The sequence below is a fragment of the Nesoenas mayeri genome (assembly GCF_963082525.1).
Source record: "Nesoenas mayeri genome assembly, chromosome: 3".
Lineage (NCBI taxonomy): Eukaryota > Metazoa > Chordata > Aves > Columbiformes > Columbidae > Nesoenas > Nesoenas mayeri.
Genome location: NC_137544.1, coordinates 80,888,307 through 80,907,775, shown reverse-complemented (window position 1 = coordinate 80,907,775; position 19,469 = coordinate 80,888,307). Strand labels below are relative to the sequence as shown.

The 19,469-nt window shown below is 38.1% G+C and overlaps 1 protein-coding gene across 13 annotated transcripts in view; it reads left to right on the top strand.

Annotated features, from left to right (window-relative positions):
• Nucleotides 1-19,469, top strand: part of RGS7 (regulator of G protein signaling 7) — a gene marked incomplete at both ends in the record, with an annotated part of 236,082 nt that overhangs the window by 204,566 nt on the left and 12,047 nt on the right. For 5 of the 13 annotated variants that reach the window (XM_080343037.1, XM_080343031.1, XM_080343038.1 and 2 more), the window contains 2 exons: nucleotides 2,827-2,916; nucleotides 14,499-14,549. In XM_080343037.1, coding sequence (XP_080199163.1) covers nucleotides 2,827-2,916; nucleotides 14,499-14,549 — 141 coding nt within the window. Of the gene's footprint in view, nucleotides 1-2,826; nucleotides 2,917-4,179; nucleotides 4,234-5,021; nucleotides 5,657-14,498; nucleotides 14,550-19,469 lie in introns of those variants that run through there. The other 8 variants (XM_080343036.1, XM_080343030.1, XM_080343040.1 and 5 more) reach the window with 4 other exon arrangements.

Below are 19,469 nucleotides of genomic sequence, written 5' to 3'. Positions count from 1 at the left end.
GTTCCCACCATGAAAAGAATATGACCCATGTGAGAACTTACATTTTGTAATAATCCGTGCATAAGTATCATATTTCATGGACATGTTATATTCTATACCTTATTAAACTAGTATCTAGACAACATTGGGCAAAGATCCTGAAGATCTGCTTTTGAATAATCCATATCAAAGCAGTAAAGAACCATCTATAAGTGTCTTATTTGGCTTTTGGACGTCTGATTTAGATAAAACTTTAATACCATAATCAAAAGATACTTTTGACCAGAGCTGGATTTGTGAAAATACTTATATTTTTAGATTGGAAGTACAAGTTAACAAGCAAACAAAACCAAAACCAGTAAAATACAAATCTCTCTTTTCCTCAGGAGAAAAAAAAAAATAGGTACTTCTGAATTAAATGCAACACTTCATGTGACTTATACCTTAATATTTCATCTTTCCAGACTTCTGAGAAAAGCAATATAAAAGGATTGGATTCACAGTAAAAGTAGGACCAGTACCATCTTTTTTTCATCAGCAGCTCAGTGATGAAAATTTAATTATTAATGCAAAGTGAAATGATGTCAAAAGGAGATATTGAGATCATATCCTTGCAGAATTTCTTACAGCTTGATTATTAGGTCATCATCTTGGGAGTCAGGAGGTGCTGCTGCAAATCCCACAAAGCAGAGAAGAGAATTGAATCAGGGCTTTCTACTTTTTGGGAAAGTGCCTCTGCCCTAAATAGGAGGAGGAATAATTCTACCACTTTTTCATTATACTGCGATGATGCAGCAATAAAATTTTCAATAGACATTATATCATACCTACTGTTCTGAAGTACTCTGCATTAAGCCAAACAGTTTTTGCTTGCATCTGCTGACACCTTGTAGATTTAGGAACACAGGGTACAGCAAAGACATGAGTTATGCAAATAAACAATCTTGCAAGACTGAACGTTTAAAAAAAATGTCTATTTGCAGCTGAGTCAGTAAAGGATAATTAAATTCCTTGTCAGCATCCATTTCTTTTTAATAGGTGTAAAATTTAAACACCGTTTTACTTCCAGATCTCTCTCTTCTCTCCTTTATTTTTTTTTTGCTTTGTTTATGAAAGACATGGAGTGTTTAGTGTCTATGCAAGCAGGACTTTCCTTCCTGTCAGACATCTGCTTATTTGATCCAGTTCAGCACACACTTTGAGCCTGATAGCCTCTGTTTCTCTGGGAAAAGGGGGCAGACTGGACCTGCCATGTTCTGACCTGAAACTTTAGGACCTTTCCAGAGTGCTCCACATGAAGAAGCAGGGGTTTGGCAGGGGTAGGGCTCTTCCTCCACAGTAGGTTCTTTATGGCCTGCCACTGGGAAAGAGACCACTTTGAAGTCATTCTGGCAGTCAGCAGTTCATTTAATTTTGCTTAAAAATGTTTTGAAAAGCATTTCTGCACTTCAAAGATGGCACCATGGAACTCCATGTCAAATGAGAGTGATACATCAGTAAAAATAGACCAGTTGTGCTAAATAACATCCAGCCTCAATTCCTGAATGACGTGTATATTAGCAATACTAATACAGCCTGATTTATTCTTGCTTTTGCAGGGCTGGTTTTTGCATAGGAATAACATTTTAATGCCCAACACCATTGATATCTACAACCAAAGGAACCAGCTAAATTCTGAATATACACCAGAATTTCTCTGCTTGTTGCAAGAAATGCAATGAAAGACACTTAGAATCGTTTCTACAGTTTCTGATATGATAAAAAATTAAAATCAGCTTTAATTTTGCCTTTCCATAATTTTCGTGGAAGGTAGTTTGTTGTTTGTTGGTTGGTTGGTTGGTTGGCTTTGTGTTTTTGTAGTTTTCTTGTTTTGTTTTGTTGTTTTGCTTCGTTTTTTCCCTATTCACTAGTTTTATGCAGTACCAGGCTGAGAAATGGTATTTACTTTACAGTTTATTTCTGTTTCCTGGTTGCTGTGCTACAAGTTTCCTGTAGCAAAAGGTAGGGGTTAAGTAAACATAAAACAAAAATAGCTAACACAATTCAATGGATTTTTTAAATTTTTTTTTGGTGGGTCAGTATTTTGTATTCCACTTGCTTTTTCTACAAATCCCTTTCCTAACATTATGACTAAAACTAGAATTATAAAGTATCCTACATCATAGATTTTTATTTTGCATATTTTACAGAAATGAGAATGTCCAAAAAAAAAGCTCTATAAATGGCCTGTGTCACTTGGTTTCTGGATATGGATTTCCAAATTTTCATATGCCTAATCTTAGAAATTAGATTAGCCTGGAATTTTTCAATTTGCATATGTATTTTGCTTTTTATATTGTCAGATGATAGCAGAATAAACACCTGTCAAAGGATATTTTCAAGAATAGGTAGGGGATATCCTCCCTAACTTAAGTGCTGAATTAGAAATCTAGTACCTTTTCCCAGCCCATGAAGTCAGAGAAGTGTCCCCAGAAACTAATTCAGAAAATCGGATGCTCCTGATTGAGTCACTTACCTAAACTGACTATTGCAAGGGAGGTTTGGAACTGAGCCTTAAACTAGGATGCAGTTGTAACTTCTTAGAAAAATAATTCTGTAGTGGAAATAGGGACTATTCATTAGAGAAAGATGTGGTGTGTTCTTTATACATAACAAATGGGTGGGATTCCTGCTTTAAGGATAGAGGGCATTCAGCCTGAGTTTCAGAACTGCAACCTGCTATTCCATACAACTTCCTGTTCAAAATAGTGCTAGCAGGTATACCTTCCACAACTAAAACCTGCGAGTGCTTCCCATTTTATGTATTTCTTCTTTTGTGGGAGTAACAGCTCCTTCTTTCCCTTTCAGGAGCACATTTACAAATTGATGAAAAGTGATTCTTATCCTCGTTTTATACGATCCAGTGCCTACCAGGAGCTGCTACAGGCCAAGAAAAAGGTATTGGTCCATCTTGCCTTTGTCTTGCCACTGTGCAAAGCGGTGGTTATGTTTGCAACAATACTCAGTCTTCTCTCCCCTGTGCCAGTGCAACTGGATATCTGGTAGGTGACCAGCTTGGCGTATTTGGAGGGTCACATACACACAGGAGTTCAATATATATATATGTGTATATATCCTGCATGCAGGCATGTTTCAATAAGTTAACCTAGCAAAACTTATTTTTATTTTTACATCCCATATTGTACTGTTTTCTCTGTTATGAAGCACCTTAAATTGCAAAGTGCTTTACAAATACATTAAACAAATAAAATAAAATCCCAGAAGAATAGTCTTTCATGTTTGCAAGTTTGCTTATGTAATAATTGTTGTTCTCTTTATTCAACCTGTAAAAGCTACAGAATGTGTTTGGAAACAATCTTATTCATATTAATAACCTCTAATTTCAACTATAAATACAGGGGCTTCCTAATTCTGTTTCTTTCCCTATTATTACATGAATAGTTTTGAGTAGGCTAGGAATCTGACTTGAAAGACTGATCATGTCACACTTCGGCAAACAGGGGCTCATATCTTGGTATGTAATATTTGCTTGGAAAAGTCCAGATTATGGAATGAGTTCTGAATAGACACAGCCCAGAGTATGTGGAGCAGCTTGTACAGTGCAGATTTCCACAATGATAAATAATTTTATTAGTGGGCTCTAAATGCTAATCTCCTAGAATCAGATGGGAGCCCTGTGCCTCGCAAAATCAGGGCTCCAGTCATTACTGGAACAAGGTAGTTATTAACACCGTAGCATTCTATTGTTTATAATGACAACCTAAAATTATATGAAAGTACTGTGTGATTTTGTTTTTTGTTCAAACATTGATTTCTGAAGATCCAATATAGAGATGTTGAAAATACCAGAAAGCTACAACTGTCCGTGTGAAGTCCTTAAGTTTGTGAATGTCAGTTCATTAACACAAGATGTGCACTTCATTATTTCTTTTTATTTTCAGTTTTTTCTTTTAAGTTCAGACAGTTTGATCCCCATGAAAAATTATTTTTGTCAAATACTATATCTGCTTTGCCCATGCCCTGTGTTCCAATCTCATTACAGATTCATACCTGTGTTTGCTTCCTGATTTATACAAACTTTGTTTTGCAGTCCATTGTTTCATCAATCCTTCTTTTCTACTCCATTTTTCTTGCCTTTTTTCCCCCTCTCCTTTTTCTTTTTCTTTCTTTTTTTTTTTTTAATTTTATTTTAAATTTAAGTTGGAAAACACTCTGGATCGTCGAACATCTTTTGAGAAATTCACACGCAATGTGGTAAGTTTGTTGCCTCTGAAGACTAGTAATCCTGATGGGACATCCTTCTCCCCTTCCCCTCACTGACCCCTGCTTTCCCTTTGTGCTTCTCTAACCTGACAGTTAAAAGTGTATTCACCACAGTTTGTGAATTTTCCGAGGAATGATGGCTTTATAATATGCTTTCATTACAATCCCTCCTCCCTAGTCCCTTTCCTGCTGACCTCAATAGTCACACATGGAGGACTGGACCTTGGAGAGCCGTGCTTTTTGCATTAGGAAGCATGAAATTATTCTTTTTTTTTTCAGTTATAGTAAAGAATCTGTGAAAACCTGCTTCACGTTGTTCCTTTTTCTGGTGCCCCCCTGAATACTAAGTCTAATACAGTTTGTCTCTTTTTTATTTTACTAAAAAAGAGTTTTTCCTCTTTTTTCTTTTTTTTTTTTTTTTTTTTTTAAATTGGGCACAGGGAAAAATAAACAATAAGAATTGCCCATCTTCCTTGATGTCGAGAACAGCTTCTTCAAGACCAAAGAATTCATGCTGATGATGTGCAAGGGTTTGATTGGGATTTCATTTTGATAATGGACTACAAGAACTGATTATTTTAAAAAAATATATCATTTCTGAAAGCTATTTCACAAAGGTAAAAAAATTAAGGCTGGTGAATTTGTTGTGGTCATTCTCTTGCCACTTGCTGAAAGATCCACTGGTTTCCTGATATGTAAGATTCTTTTTACTTATCCAGTTTCTTTGGATTTTTTTTAACATTGTCAAACTAAAGCATTCAACGCATTTATTTTTATAGGGCAGAAACATCCCTATTTTCCCATGCCATAAAAACTGTACACCAACACTGAGGGCGAGCACTAACCTGTTATGAAAAGAGGTAGAAAGATCTTGGATTATACTTCAGTTTGTCTGCATTGTCTGTTGAATTGTGCAGGTGACGCTCCTGTGTGTGCGTGTGTGTCTGTGGCTTTTTCTGTGACCTGGTTAGTGGAGCTGTGTGTGTTGAACTGGAAAATATGAGAGCTTTCAGCAACGATCATGGTTTTTGTTTTTTTTTAGTTTCTAGGGAGAAGCAGCAGTTCTCAGAAACTGCATCCCATATAATGAGGCTCAAGAGTATTTCCTCAAGTATTTAAAATAAATATATATACTCTTTAGTAATAATTAAAAAAAAAAGAAAAAAAAAGAAAGAAACAAACACAGTGAAAGAACAAAGTTTTTTGAGGCTGTAGGAATATCTCACAATTAAAGCAAAACTGTAATTCTTTGACTACTTTCTTATAGGTACAGCCTTCCTGTAATATGCTTTGAATCCACTGTAATCAGGAAGAAATTTGGATTCAATGGGACAAAGTCAGTAAAGGACATTAAAAAGTAAATAAATAACCACAGAGGAAACTATCCCAATGTTTGAAACAAAAACCCCTATATTTTGCATGGTGGTGTTGCCGTAGCATGTTGCAGTGTGATTTGTGTGTTGTCTAAGCAGGTTGATCTATAAAACAACATTGTACATGATAATTACGTGATAATTCCATAGGAAGTTCCATATTGATAAAAGAGCCTGTGTTAATAAAAGAGAGTATACATATGGTATAGAGGTAGTACATATGGACCTCTGAGAGCCAGGCTTTTTCCCAGTCACAGTGCCTGGCAAACTGCAATAACTACCTTTATTCACTGGAGTTTGAACAGCCCACAGATTGGGAGTTGGCTGCAGTAAAGGGTATGTAAATGGGTGGCTATGAGGCAAGAAATAGCAAGCTGCAGACTGATGTGAGGAGAATACGGCACAAAAAGAGTGCTGTATTCAGCACAAAGAGGATGAAGACAGACTGGGAGGCATTAAAATGACTCTCCGATAATCCATTTCAGAGCAACGTTACTGATAAACCAGCAGTTCTACGCACAAACACTGGAACACTATGTCCTGCAGGAGGCCTGATTTTCATCTTGCTAATCTCAGGGCAGAAGTACCAGAATAGCAGGATGCCAGAGATCCAAAGCAGGCCAAATAAACCAGCTGTGAGCTAGAAATGGGAATAAGGATTTCTGCATGTGAAGCATTAGCACTTCTTCAGTAGAAGAGGGCATTTCTTTTTTTCAGGGAGCAAGCCATAAAATAAAAACTGTGGTTTTGTTTTTCCTCAAACTACTACTTGTGAATCTGGGTGGAGTCTGTCAAGTCAAGTCAGGTATGAAAGTAAAACATGTCACTGCTAGATCTATGTTCTCTATTAGATAGGCAGCTCTGAGGTTTGCAAATTCATCCAGAATATCAGGATGCTCAAGTGCAAACAATGTCTCCAAAAGGACTGAATTCACATTACCTACTACCCCAGGACCCCTTACCCCCTTACCACCAGGCATCCTTGTTTTTCCATTCTTGTTATCGGTTATGATTAATTTATAATATGTAATTATCTACCTTGGTACACTGGTTCCAACAACCAGGGATGAGGGAGACATTTCTCAGAATATCCTACAGTTTACTGCTTAACTTGTTGAACTGCCAAGTGAGGAACTGTGGTATAGATCTGTTCTTCTGACTAACACAAAAAGTAAGTGTGAAACAGGTCTTCTACAGCCTGAATAAGTGCTGTAGTCTTTGAATGATTTAGTAAGATGAAAATTACAGTTTCTCTTCTCCTCTGATGGTTTAGAAATTTTAGACTAATTTTCGCCATTTTATTTCTCAGATTAAACTGGGTTTGTATCTAATTTTTTTTTTTTTTTTCATTTAATTGTTTAAAAAAAAACTAGTAACCTTGGTTGTGTTTATGGACTGAACCTGAGAAGATAGCCTTGTGATTTGTAACCTGATTTGTTAAGACAGGGACTATAAGAGGCTCCTGATCAATAATGATTCAAAGTGGATTATACTTGCTAAAGAAATCATTTGTTAAATTAGAAAGTTTTGAAGCTTTGTAAGGGCATTCCCTCTGTACTATTGCTTGGATTCAGCAGAAAGAACCTAATAAAATTAGTCATTATTCTAGTCTGATGGGAAAAAATAAAAGTGGAGCTATATACACAAAAAACTACCTAGGCTCAGCTCTGCATTTCTTTGACATTGGAAAGTTTTCTTTCCAGAAAACTTTCAATAAATTGGTGCAATTTATGAAAGCCCTAAATGCTCAGCTTAAAATCATTGGCTATTTAGCTTGCTCTGTAGATTTTATAGTGCAAAATTGCTAATACCTTTGGCAGTCCTGAACAGACAATATGAATAGTGTTAGAAACCGGTCTGCATTCAGTATGATATAGATAAAGTAATGGCCAACTGGCATTTTTGATATGTAACATTTATCACCCAACACTTTATAGTTTGCTTCTGAGTAGTAAGCACAGCTGTTCTTGGTTTGCCTCACTTATTCACACTCCCGGGTACTGTGTGAAAATATAGAGCACATACACTTCGGCACTACTAGAATGATGCCATTGGGTACGCACATTGCCTTGGGTAACATTGGCACCCACGCGTGTCATGGGGAGCAGTGACAGTGTGGTCTGTGCTCCCCCGGACCAGCTCAGCCCCTCTGATTTCTCTTTGGGAATAATTAAGGCCTAGTCACCTGCAGCTCCCTGAGGAAGTGAATAGAGAAGCTAAAGGCATAAGCTAGGAAACAGGAGAATCCCATTGCTTGCCACAGTAGTAGAGATTGCTCGCCACAGTGATAAAGAGATGGAAATCAGCTATTTCTGTGGCATTTAAAGTCTGAAATTCTTTTGAAGCATTTACATGGAAAAAAATCCATATTTTAAAAAAAAAAAAAAAAGACAGGAAACTTCCTCTAGATCAAGTACTAACGTCAACATTACAGAAGGAAAAAACAGGTGAATGTGCACTGATAATGTTGCTGGGAACAAAGAGGTCCTTTAAGGAAAACTTTTGTGCTTGCGGTATTTGTGACAGTGGCAGACTGGCAGTCTGAGCAGGACACCTTTGTGAGCACTAGCCTTGTGCTTAGCTGCAGTCACCAGTCTGGAAGCCTCAAACAAATGGATCTCATTTAGAGGGGAGTGGGCTAATTTCATTTCCAGCCCATGCAAATTTTCTTGTCCCAGCAGGAAAAAAGGCATCAGGGCAAGAAGATGCAGCTCCTCAGAGCTGCCTGAGGGGAGACCTTCCATCATCATGTTTCGGTGTCATGGCTTCAGACACCATTGTCCGTATTTGAATTTCACTCATTGCTGCCCAGTTATAGAGAAGGTAAAAACCTGTGCTTGTTGCAGGTTTCTGATGTATTACGGAAATACAACCAGTACAAACCAGGCCAAACTCGGTCCATATATTAAACTAGAGAGCCATCAGATGATAATTATCTTTACTCACCACCTCATAACCAAGACTCCATTTAATAACTTTTGTGTTTAAAATCATTATATCTTACATTACCCATACCCTTTCCAGCTGTATTCTCCCACTTAGCTGGAAAAACTTGCTTACCAGTGTTCTTCGATGTTTTCCCCCTCCAAATCAGTAACATCGGATCATCTCATGCATGAGCTGTGAAATGTGAAGGCCACTGAACACAACACATTTTCACAGAGGCTCAGTCCAATGTCACTTAATATGATGTAGCAAATTATGGTCTAAAGATGGCAATTAAAACTCATAAAAATAGCTTCCTTGGTTCTCGTCAGTGGGGAATAGACTTTCTAGATGCTTAAACGAGTGTAATCTCTTGTCCTGTTAAAGTCTGTCCCTTTATTGAGAAACAAGGCAAATAATATATCAATTTAATCTGTTAATCAGTAATTTTTTTCTGTATGAACAGATAAAACTTATGTACACAAGGCCCTACTGTATCAGATCAAAAGTCCATCTAGCCCTGAAATCCTGACAATGGTTATATTTTTATTGAGCATAGCATTGTGAATGAGCTTCAATGCACTATCAGCTGTGGGATTTCATGTTCTCAAAGTCTAACTAGACTTTTGAATTTACTTAGAGATTATTCCTAAAATTTAAACCAAAAATAGCTAGCCAGAAAAAAAAAAAAAAAAATAACAAACTTCCTATTTGGCAAGTACAAAATGATAATAAAAATAAGTATTCAAATGAGTTAAGGCTTTTTCCACTTCAGGAAGGAGATGGTGTAAATAAAAAGAGAGATGTAGTAATTAGTTTGAACTAATATTTAGTCCAGAAATTTAGTTTTAGGGTTTTTTTGGGGAATTATGCCCAGGCTAATGAGGAAAATCAAAAAGAGCATCTGTAGAACATGCCAGTGAGGACTGACCTCCTTGTCCTGTCCTGCAGTGACTGGAGCTCAGCTGCTCCACTCCGTGCTGGAGGAGAAGAGCTGAGGGGTAGCACAGTTCAGCCAGTGAGGAGCCAGCACATGCTGCTTGGGTATCAGGCCAGTTTCTGCCATTTCAAACAACAAACATTTACCTGAGTCAAACTATATGCTGGAATGAGACCTGCAGAAATGGATAGAAAGCTGACAGGTCAGGCCTAGGACAAATGTACTAAAAATATTTGTCTAGTGCATTGGTGCATTGGAAAATCGTATGCGTTACTGCACACTTTAATGGTTAGTCAAGTCCAAACTAGCCCATCTGACAGGCTGAGTTGGGGTTGTTCAGCCTGGAGAAGAGAATGGTCCAGGTAGACCTTATTGCTGCCTTTCAGAACTTAAAAGGGGCCTATAAGAAGGATGGGGACAGATTTTTTAGGAGGGCGTGTTATGACAGGACAAGGGGTAATGATTTTAAACTGAAGGAGGGGAGATTCAGGCTACACATGAGGAAGAAATTTTTTTTACAATGAGAGTAGTGAAACACTGGCCCAGGTTGCCCAGAGAATTTGTAGATGTCCCATCCCTGGAGGCATCCAAGGCCAGGCTGGATGGGGCTCTAAGCAACCTGATCTAGTTGAAGATGTCCCTGCTCATTGCATGGGGTTTGGACTGGATGACCTTTGAAGGTCCCTTCCCACCCAAACTATTCTATGATTCTAAGAGTTTTTAGGTTAATCACAAATGAGAGCACCTTATCAGTAAATGTAAAGATTAGTGCAAAAGAAGAAAGAAATTGGGAGTGTCACCAATTTGGAATGAGCCAAAATAGGAACACAGCCACTCAGCTGCTGCCTCCCAGCTATGGGCCACCCCCAGAAACGGCACAGACCTAATAAGAAATGAACAGAGGTTGACAAATCCCCACGACAGGCAGAAGGAGTTTCCTGCACATGCAACCACTTAATGCTGCAGCTGTGCTGACAACTTGTGCCCCAAAGTCAGCAGATGCCAAACTTCTCCCCTTCTTCACATGTCTGAAAGAGAAACGCACTAGCATGGGTGTCTGAGAGCAGCATCCCATGCTGCTGTGGAAATCCAAGCAGAATCCCAATCCCTTGAGCAGTGCTAAAATGATCCGCCTGTGCTAGAGGAGCAAGGGCTGCCTAATCTTAGAAACAGATTTACTGTTTCTGCTCCTGTGGCTCTCCAGATGTATGTCTGTCGGGGGCTGTTGGTGTACCAGCTCCGTGTGTGGCACACTGCGGTGTCACTTGGGAGCTTTCTCTACCGATACCGGCCGAGCTGCTGGCAGGATGCAGGTGTGTTGCACATGGACAGATGGGGAACGGTGGGAGCAAGGAGAGACAATTTTCACTCTGCATCTCATTTCACTCACAGCGGGATTCACACTGTTTGACTGTTGCACTCAGTCAGATGCTTGGAATTGTCATTTCTAGTTCTACCAGTATGAGTCCTGGGGAGTAGCACCTGTGCTGGCAATAATGAAACATGAAAACTGAGCCATCAAGGTTGCTTAGCAGAAAGGAAGAGAATTAGTCTTCTGAAAGGAAAAGACTGGATCTTCCTCTACCGTACATTTCAGCTTCAACCCCTTTATAAATTTCAATCTGATTTCTTATAAGCCACATAAATACTGAGGTTCTTGCCAACTTGCTTGCTAAATTATTTGAGATGTTAGTGTCATGCTGCATAAACAGGTCAGTTAGCACTTTTGTATTTAGCACATGGTTTTGTAATTTTCCCCCTAAATATTCTAACAGTACAGTTGGAAGGACAATTCTATGTTAAACAGTTAATATACTAAGGTAGGGAGGCCAATTGATTTGGGATTCTTAGATGTACTTGTCCATTTCAGCTGCTGTGCTGCCTCCTCATACTCTGACTCCCTTGTCAGGGTGTGTGCACGGGTTTCATTTTGGCTTCTGTATTATCAGTAAAATTGTTAAATAGTTTCAATTCATGTGTCCAATGTGCACCACTACAGCCCAAAATCTTAATCTTCTTTAGAATTTGGACATATACTTCTAAATGTTCATGGCAAGAGTATATTGAAAATATTAAGTCTCCTTTTCATTCTTCAGACATCTGCTATTTATTTTGATTTTTTTTTCCCCGATTGTTCTTTAATCTCACTAACAGAGGAAGCATCTTCCTGTGTGTGATGACTTGTATGCTACACCTCTCAAAACTGGCCTGTTAGGTGTAGTTTCCCAAATCAAAATTTGGCTTATGGAAATGCTCTCAACATTGTATCTGAAAGAAATAGCTGGGCTCAGGTCTTAAATTGCAACCTATGAGGGATGATCCTTACATCAGTCTGTAAATTGAGTAAATCTGGAAGTCTGCTAGAAGTGATAGTTACAAAACCCTACTGTACAGATCTAAAGTAAAAGTATACTCTGGAACAAGGTTTGATAGAAATATTCTGTAAACTGCAAAATAACAAATCCCTGCAGATCTGAGTAAAAACAATAATTCTGTATTTGGGGCTGCAATGGATTCTGTATATTAAAAGCTTATTTTCTCAATCAGAGAACTATGATTCAGAATAAAGATGGAGGAGGTTCTCTTAAGGAGTGTGTATCTTCTGAGTTGCCAGCTTTCCAACTGTAACAGAAATTAAAACTACCAATACCTCGAAGAAGAGCAGATGGAGACTTCGTGTCTTTAAGAAGTGTAATATACTCTAAGGCAGGGAGGGGACGTGAAGGAGAGGACGATCCAGAGAAATTCTGTTCACTGTAGGGCTTAGGAGGAAAAAGTATCCAAAGACCTGCAAATCCAGAGAGCAAGTGATGTAGAATACAGGAAAAAAAAAAAAAAAAAAAAAAAAAAGTCATGACAGTTCACTGTGTCTGTAGAGGAAAATTCACATAGTACAATTACACAAGTCAGATCAACAGATCAACTAATGAACTAGTTTGTGGCCTACACTTAGGTCATAACTTCCTAGTTTATGTGATATTATAATTCATTCCCGATACGCTAGAATTTGGTTATGGTTTGTCTAAAATTTCAAGGGAATTTACAGTTCCTAAACAATAAATTGTTGCAGATAAGAATAAAAAGTGATTTCACAGATTTTATCCCACAACAAGAGCTTGTGCAGCTTTTTCTATTAATAACTAATAGAAAGCTCCTGGTTTGTTTCAGTTGACTGGTTTCTGCAGTTCAGGACTAAAGAGAGCTCATACATATTTACAGAAAGTAGCCAGGCCTGTAGACCTGTAAAACTAAACACAAATAACTTAATCAAAGGCAAAGATAAGCGTATTCTCAGTATTTTCCTAGAGTATGTCCAAGGCTGATAGTCATGAATCACCTAATAAAACACTGTATTTCAGACATGCTGTTTTAAATTGCATTCCAGCATCACGCAGCTGTTGAGACATTTTTGACTATTTAAAAATAAAAGATGCCTTAGTATAACAGCTTACCAGTTGCATTAGAGGAAAACAATTTAAGGCTTAACAAATGTCAAAAAGCGGTAAATTTAATGGAGAGAGAAAGTGACAGATTTGAAGCTAGACAAAGGGAAGACGGCATGCTGGGAAGGATGCTTTCCACCTTTTGGGGAAGTAAGTGTTAATACTGTCAGGTGATATGGTGAACCTGGTGGATGAGCAGTCTAACTCAACATTGCAGATCATGAGTTCCCCTCAAAATTGTATTGTAGGGAAAATACTCGTCCTCATTTGTTAAACTCCTATTTCAGAGCACAAAGAATAAAAGTCATTCTTCCTTTTCTGAAGACCCACTCTGATATATTGCATTTGAGCAAATTATTGAAAACAACTTGCAGATCCTTGTGAACATGAATTTAATTGATAATGATGATTGATAGTAAATTGTGTAATTCCACTGAGTTATAATACAGCAAATGACTTAACAACTCATTGATATGGCAGAATAAGTTCATTTACCATTTCCTGCAGAAGATGTAGCATCTCTCCGTAGTTACAGTATTGCTTACTGTTATCTCCTTGAAATCAGTTTGAATTTTCCGAGTTGTACACTTAAAATGAACAATACAATAAATGTAAGTATTAAATATCTAACTGGAGAGTTAGACAGAGCCACTTGCTATTTAATGTTTTATGTTACATAATCAGGGTATTGCTGTGGTATTTTGAGGAGTGATGTAAGCTTGCTGTGCCAGCTCTGGTTCGGTTGGATCAGAGCCACAGTGGGATGGCCTTAGGACAGCTAACTCCTTTTATGTGGCCTTAGGAGAGCTAATTCCTGTTATGTGGTTTCATGGCTTTTGTCTGCCTCAGATAAAGCTCAAATCTGCCTGAAATACACCATGGTGACATACCCTGCACCATTCTCTTCATGCTATAGACCTAACTCTTGTGGGACAGTCATTGTACCTTATTAAAAGAACTTGCTAAAAAACTGAAACTGCATCCTGGCAACAGGAGGAAGGGTGAGGAAAATAACAATATGGAAATCCAAACATCTTCAAAGCAGTGTTATGCAGTCACATTTAACATACCTCACCAATGCACCTGGTAAATAGTAAATACGGTCTCAGCAAACCAAGAGCTGCGGTCATGGGAAAGCTGCTTTCCTGACAATATGCAATCTGCCTCTGACTTCCTTGCCTGACCTTTAAAGTAGGTTTTTGTCTTCTGTGACAGAGCTACTGTAGCTTGCACGTTCATCTTTGTAGCACAAGGCACTCTCACTTGAGCAGCCTTCTTCAAGTTCTGTGTGTGACCAATGGCAAAAAACCTCAGCATTATTTTCTCCTCAGCCAAATCCAACCTCATTCAAAAATGGCCTTTAAATTTGTTTGGTTATTCTGTGAAATGATCTGGCTGGCAGTGCAGGTGTTTCAGCGTAAGGGCTTCCTGTGGTTTAAGATTTGACAGACTCCAGTTGGTGCCCTTAGTTATTTGACAGTGATGTGGCAACACTAAGTGGTTGCTGATGAACAGGTTTGCAGTGATCATGCCTCTGTTTTCTGTTTTTGTTTTTTGTTTTTATCTTTTCCTCAGGGGAAATCGCTCACATCAAAGAGGTTAACCAGTCTAGTGCAGTCCTACTAAAAGGATCACCTTGTAGCATGGAAGCAGACTCAAATCATTACACATACTTTGTAGCTCACTGATTGCCTGACTCAGAGGACAGTAGAACAAGATGTTGCATGAGCAAGGACCTGACTTGTTTTCTTTTGTGTATACTAAGGCATTACAGACTCCGAGGGACTCTCTAGCCTTTCGATGCCTCCATTTCGAAAACTGTCTGCTCACTGCCTCCTTCATATCAAGCTGGATCTGTGTCTTTTTATTTTCTGCAAGCTCAAGTACAGTGAAAAAAAAGCTTCTGCTAGGCACAGTTTATTAAAAAAAAATACGTCAATCAAAAACTGGAAGAAATGTAAAAAATGCATATATTAATAAATATACATATGGCATCACATTTATTGCACAATAAATTAGCACAGAAGGTTTCATTTCACTGATGTATTCACATTGAGAAAGAAAGCCTGTGTCTTTGTCTGTTGTCTGTATATTCTGTTAATGTTTCTTGCATTTATTTTTATACCATATTTAAAAAAGAACACCTTTTACTCCAGATGTATTAAAGTTGATCCTTTCTCTGTAAATTTGTGTATGTTTATATTGTTGTTTTATCTTTCATTAAAAGATGCAGAATCTCTTTCCTTTGGGAAGTTTGAGATTTTAATATTGAATTTGAAGATTAGTCAAGAACGAAATCATCCCCAAAAGTTACACACCTTGTGCTTTCTAAAAAGTGACATGAAATGGCATTTTCTTTCTCTCAGTGACACCTAATCAAACACACTTTATTGATAATCATTTACTTTTTATTTTCTTTTTTATCAAGCTAGCAGCAGAGAAACCTTTCCAGCTTGCTCATCATCACATTAAGCAAACCTTCCTTTAAGCTAGACCTGTTCTGTAATAGTGCAACCTATGGTCGCTACCCATGGCCAGATGGACTGAGCTGCATTTCCTTGGGAACGGGCATGAACAAAGCTGGCTAAGAACACAAAGCTGCATTTGCTAAATAGGAAGGACAGTGTTTCTTTCTCCTTGCTGTCACTTGTGACACAATGCGACATTTTAAGCCGAAAGGGTAGTGGTTTGGGAGTGCTAAGTGTACTGTCTGTAGAGCAGACCTTGGGTAGTAAAGCAGGAGGCTGTGATTTTAATTCAAGGGCTCTATTGAGGAGTGCTGTTGTATGGCTGCTACTGAGGTTACTCACACGGAGACCTACTGACAGGTTTATGACAGCACATAGCTGTTGCCCATGAGACAGCAGATATGGAGATTCTGAAGCTAAACTGAGCTGCTGGAACCAGAAATCTCTGCTTGGCCTAAAAAACAGCACTTTTGCCTGAGACAGATGATGTGAGGATAGCAGGCAGAGTCTATGAGCGGAAAGCGATGATGAGAACTAAGTCAAATGACAAAATACTGATACCTCCAGGGTATTGTATGCTGCATGGGACAAATAAGTCTTTTTAGCAATGCATGGGATAGACTCAGGACAGCCAAATTTGCTACCATCTGCCATACTGCCTTTGGTTTGATATTGAGAAACAGGAATCTTGTTTCAAAGAGACTACCAAAGCTAAAAATGCACAACCACACCCACACACAAAAAAAGTGGGACAGTCATAGACACAATCAGGCAATAAATTTGAATACATTAATACTAGAATCTTCTCATTTGACATCAGATATCCATCTGAGCTGTTTCTGCCAGAAACTGGGCTCCTGTACAAAGCCACCGTGGGCAGAGGGGATCTGAGCTGCCTCTGCAGGGAGCGCTCACTCCCCCGGCCCTGTCCTCACCTGGTGCAGCTGTAGCCCTGATGGCAGCATCTCTAAAGAGGGAGTCTGGACAAGCCCAGGACCAAACACATCATAAATCACTGTGAATGGCTCTTTCCCAGGTTTTCACTCGGGTGGGATTTCTGGAGGTTCAGAACTTTTGATCATCCTTTGTTTTCACACGCTGATGTATTTCTGTTTTTTAGCTAGAATGATAATCACTGCTTTAAAGTGTTTCAGTTTTTTGTTAGCACAATTCTACTAAGCTTTTAACAGAAAACACTGGAAATGCCCCAGGAGAGCATGATTTTATCAAAAGCTCCATCTAGGTCAACTCAAAATATTCAGAGTCTAGGGAGACAAGATGAATTTTAATAAATAGCCACACTGAACCCCAGATCTTAAACTCTGAGATTTAATTTTCCTTTGCCACAGAAATGTGTGCTCTGAGGCGTGAACTTGGGGCCAGGCAATCCACAGAAATTTGAGCTCTGTTTCACTTCTCAGTGCCAAACAGAGATATTTATTTCCAAAGTCCTGCTGCCACCAATTGCATCAGCTGGTATATTGCCTGCTTTGTCTTGGGAGTTAACTAGTTAGGTACCAGTGTCTGCTTTAAATAATCTTTCCCTTATAATTAATGCTTCAAATTCACACATTAGGTATTTCATGCAGCTTTACTTGAATAATATTTTTTTCCAAATCATTTTACACCACCAACTGGCCAATAAAAAGATGTGGACCATTTGTATTCCTGAACCCATTTTGTACTTATTCTAGTTCTTTCTTTTCAATAAATATGAATTCTCTATTGAATAGCTGCCTTTCCCTGTATTTGCACAAGATTTAATACAATATCTGTTAAGTAAAAATATGTATTATTAATAAGGATTTCAAAGTAGTCAAAGAGCTGTATTAATGTTTTATTTGAGTGTAGTTTCAAGTGATGCAACTCCACTGTTACACATGAATGAATTTGGCCCAAACAGATGGAACAGAATCTGTTCTAAAACCCGTTGATTTTTGAAGTGTTTGTCTGCAATCTTTTGATACCTCACCTGATCACCGTCATCTGCCAGTGATGTAGTACTGGGAATGGAAACTCTAAGTTGACACAAACATCATTTTACTTCCCCACAGAGAAAAGATAAATGTTTGTTTCTACTTCCAAGAATTAAGATTAACTTGGATTAAGGCATGTCTGTACAGCTACCAAATAGCCAAACTATGACTTTGCTTTCACAATGATACACCCATCAGGAATTCCAGTGAGGCCATGAGTCTGCTGAGGAAAAAAGGACTGAGAGAAAAACTCGATTTGGAGGGACCACATTTCTTGTCTCCCATGAAGAGTCATCAACCAGTGCCTCCCGGATCTGCCCAGAAAGCTGAAAACAGTCTCCACTGAGCGATATTAATTGTAATGTTCATTAAAATAACCACTTGGAGCTGGGAACTTCAGTCAGAGTGCTGTGGTTCATCAGTCTCTTTTCTTAAGTATCCTTGTGCATAAAACAACCTACAGGGAAGTGTTTACTGATGTTGCTGTCCCCTTGAGTTGGTTTTGTGCTCCAGACCAGCCTGCAATGGAAAATGGACAGTGGAAGAGATGCGAGTGTCCCTGATACCTACCTGAGCACAGTAAAACATTCACCCATTCTTCCAAAAGATGCAAATAAAAACTATCCTTCAATAATTAAAAAACAAAACAAAACAAAACAAAAACCAAAAACAAACAAAAAACAAACAAACAAAAAATCCAACCAAACAAAACCAAACAAAATAAATTAAAGAAAAAAACACAAAAACCAAACAAACAAACAAAAAAACCTCAAACTAAACCCACCAAATCAAACCAAAAAAAAACATGAAGGGGGAGGAAAAAGGCCTTAGACAGTGACAAGAGAAAATGCAAAATGCTGAGCTGGAACAGAAGTGGAGACTGGCCAAAAATTAATGAGCTGAAGGTGAATACAGGAGTAAGAAATGGGAATTAATTGTGGTGACTAGAATGGAACTGAGAAGGGAGAAGAACTGGGACACTGAGTAATTAGGAGCAAGAGGAGCTGAAGGCAGCTGGTGAGTTGCCAGCCTGTTGGTCATGGCCAATCCAAATCCAATCCAAACCCAAAAAATCAGACAAGACCAGCTGTGGCTGGCCATTTAAAACCCAACAACAACATGTTTTCAGCTAGAAAGAAATTAACACCAAATATAGAGATTTTTTTTTTCAAATTGCACCCCTAAAATTGTATAAAATAATGAGACATAAATGCCAAATAATCATCCAAGAAATAACAAATAGGACTGCAATATCATTTTCAGAAAATGAGACCTATAGGAGTGCATTTAGGGTGTGTGTTTATTTATTTAAAAATCAAATGAAAGCCAAAGCAGACACTTAAAGTGAGAGAAAGCTCTAAGTAACTGGATTGAGGAGCTGGAAATAACCAGTTTGTGGCTCTTCCATTTTTTCAATCTTTATTCCAAGTGGTTAACAGCTGTTTGAATTTAATTTTAAAATTACCATCTTTGTAATTTCATTTGTAGCTCAAGATGTCATGCATAGAACTAACACCCTTGGACTTAATAAGTGCATAAAACATAGCTATTTTGCTAAAAGAAACTTAATAGCTATAGAGACCCATCTAAAATAAGGTTTCAATCCCAAGATATTAAGGGGAAATTATAAAAAATTTCTTTGAACATATTCTTTGTCTACAAGTCATTTGAGCAAGGTACTGAGTGGTTGTGAGTCATACCAGTCTGCTTCTTGATCTGACTAGGCTGAGGACATTAATGATTTTGTCTCTTGTGAGTTGAAGATAGGCTGACACCCCAAATCAGAGAGGCAGAGGGGAAGAGAGGAAGATCTCTTGGAGGTCAGGCTCCCTCTCATGTTGTTCTGGACTTTGAAGTCCTCAAGTGATGTGCAAAAATATATAGATTTTGTTTGTACAGACGTCAGCTAGAGGGATGCAGTGTCTCTCCAGACAGTTATTATTTGGCACTATTAAGTTTTTTTCCTAATATCTAAACTAATTTTTTATTTTTTTTTATTTTTTTTTTTTTATGGCACTGCTACAATCACTATAGTAAAATATTCCCTACCTTTTTGCTTAGATAGGTAAATAGCGGTTGCAACCTTACAGCCACCTTTTGTT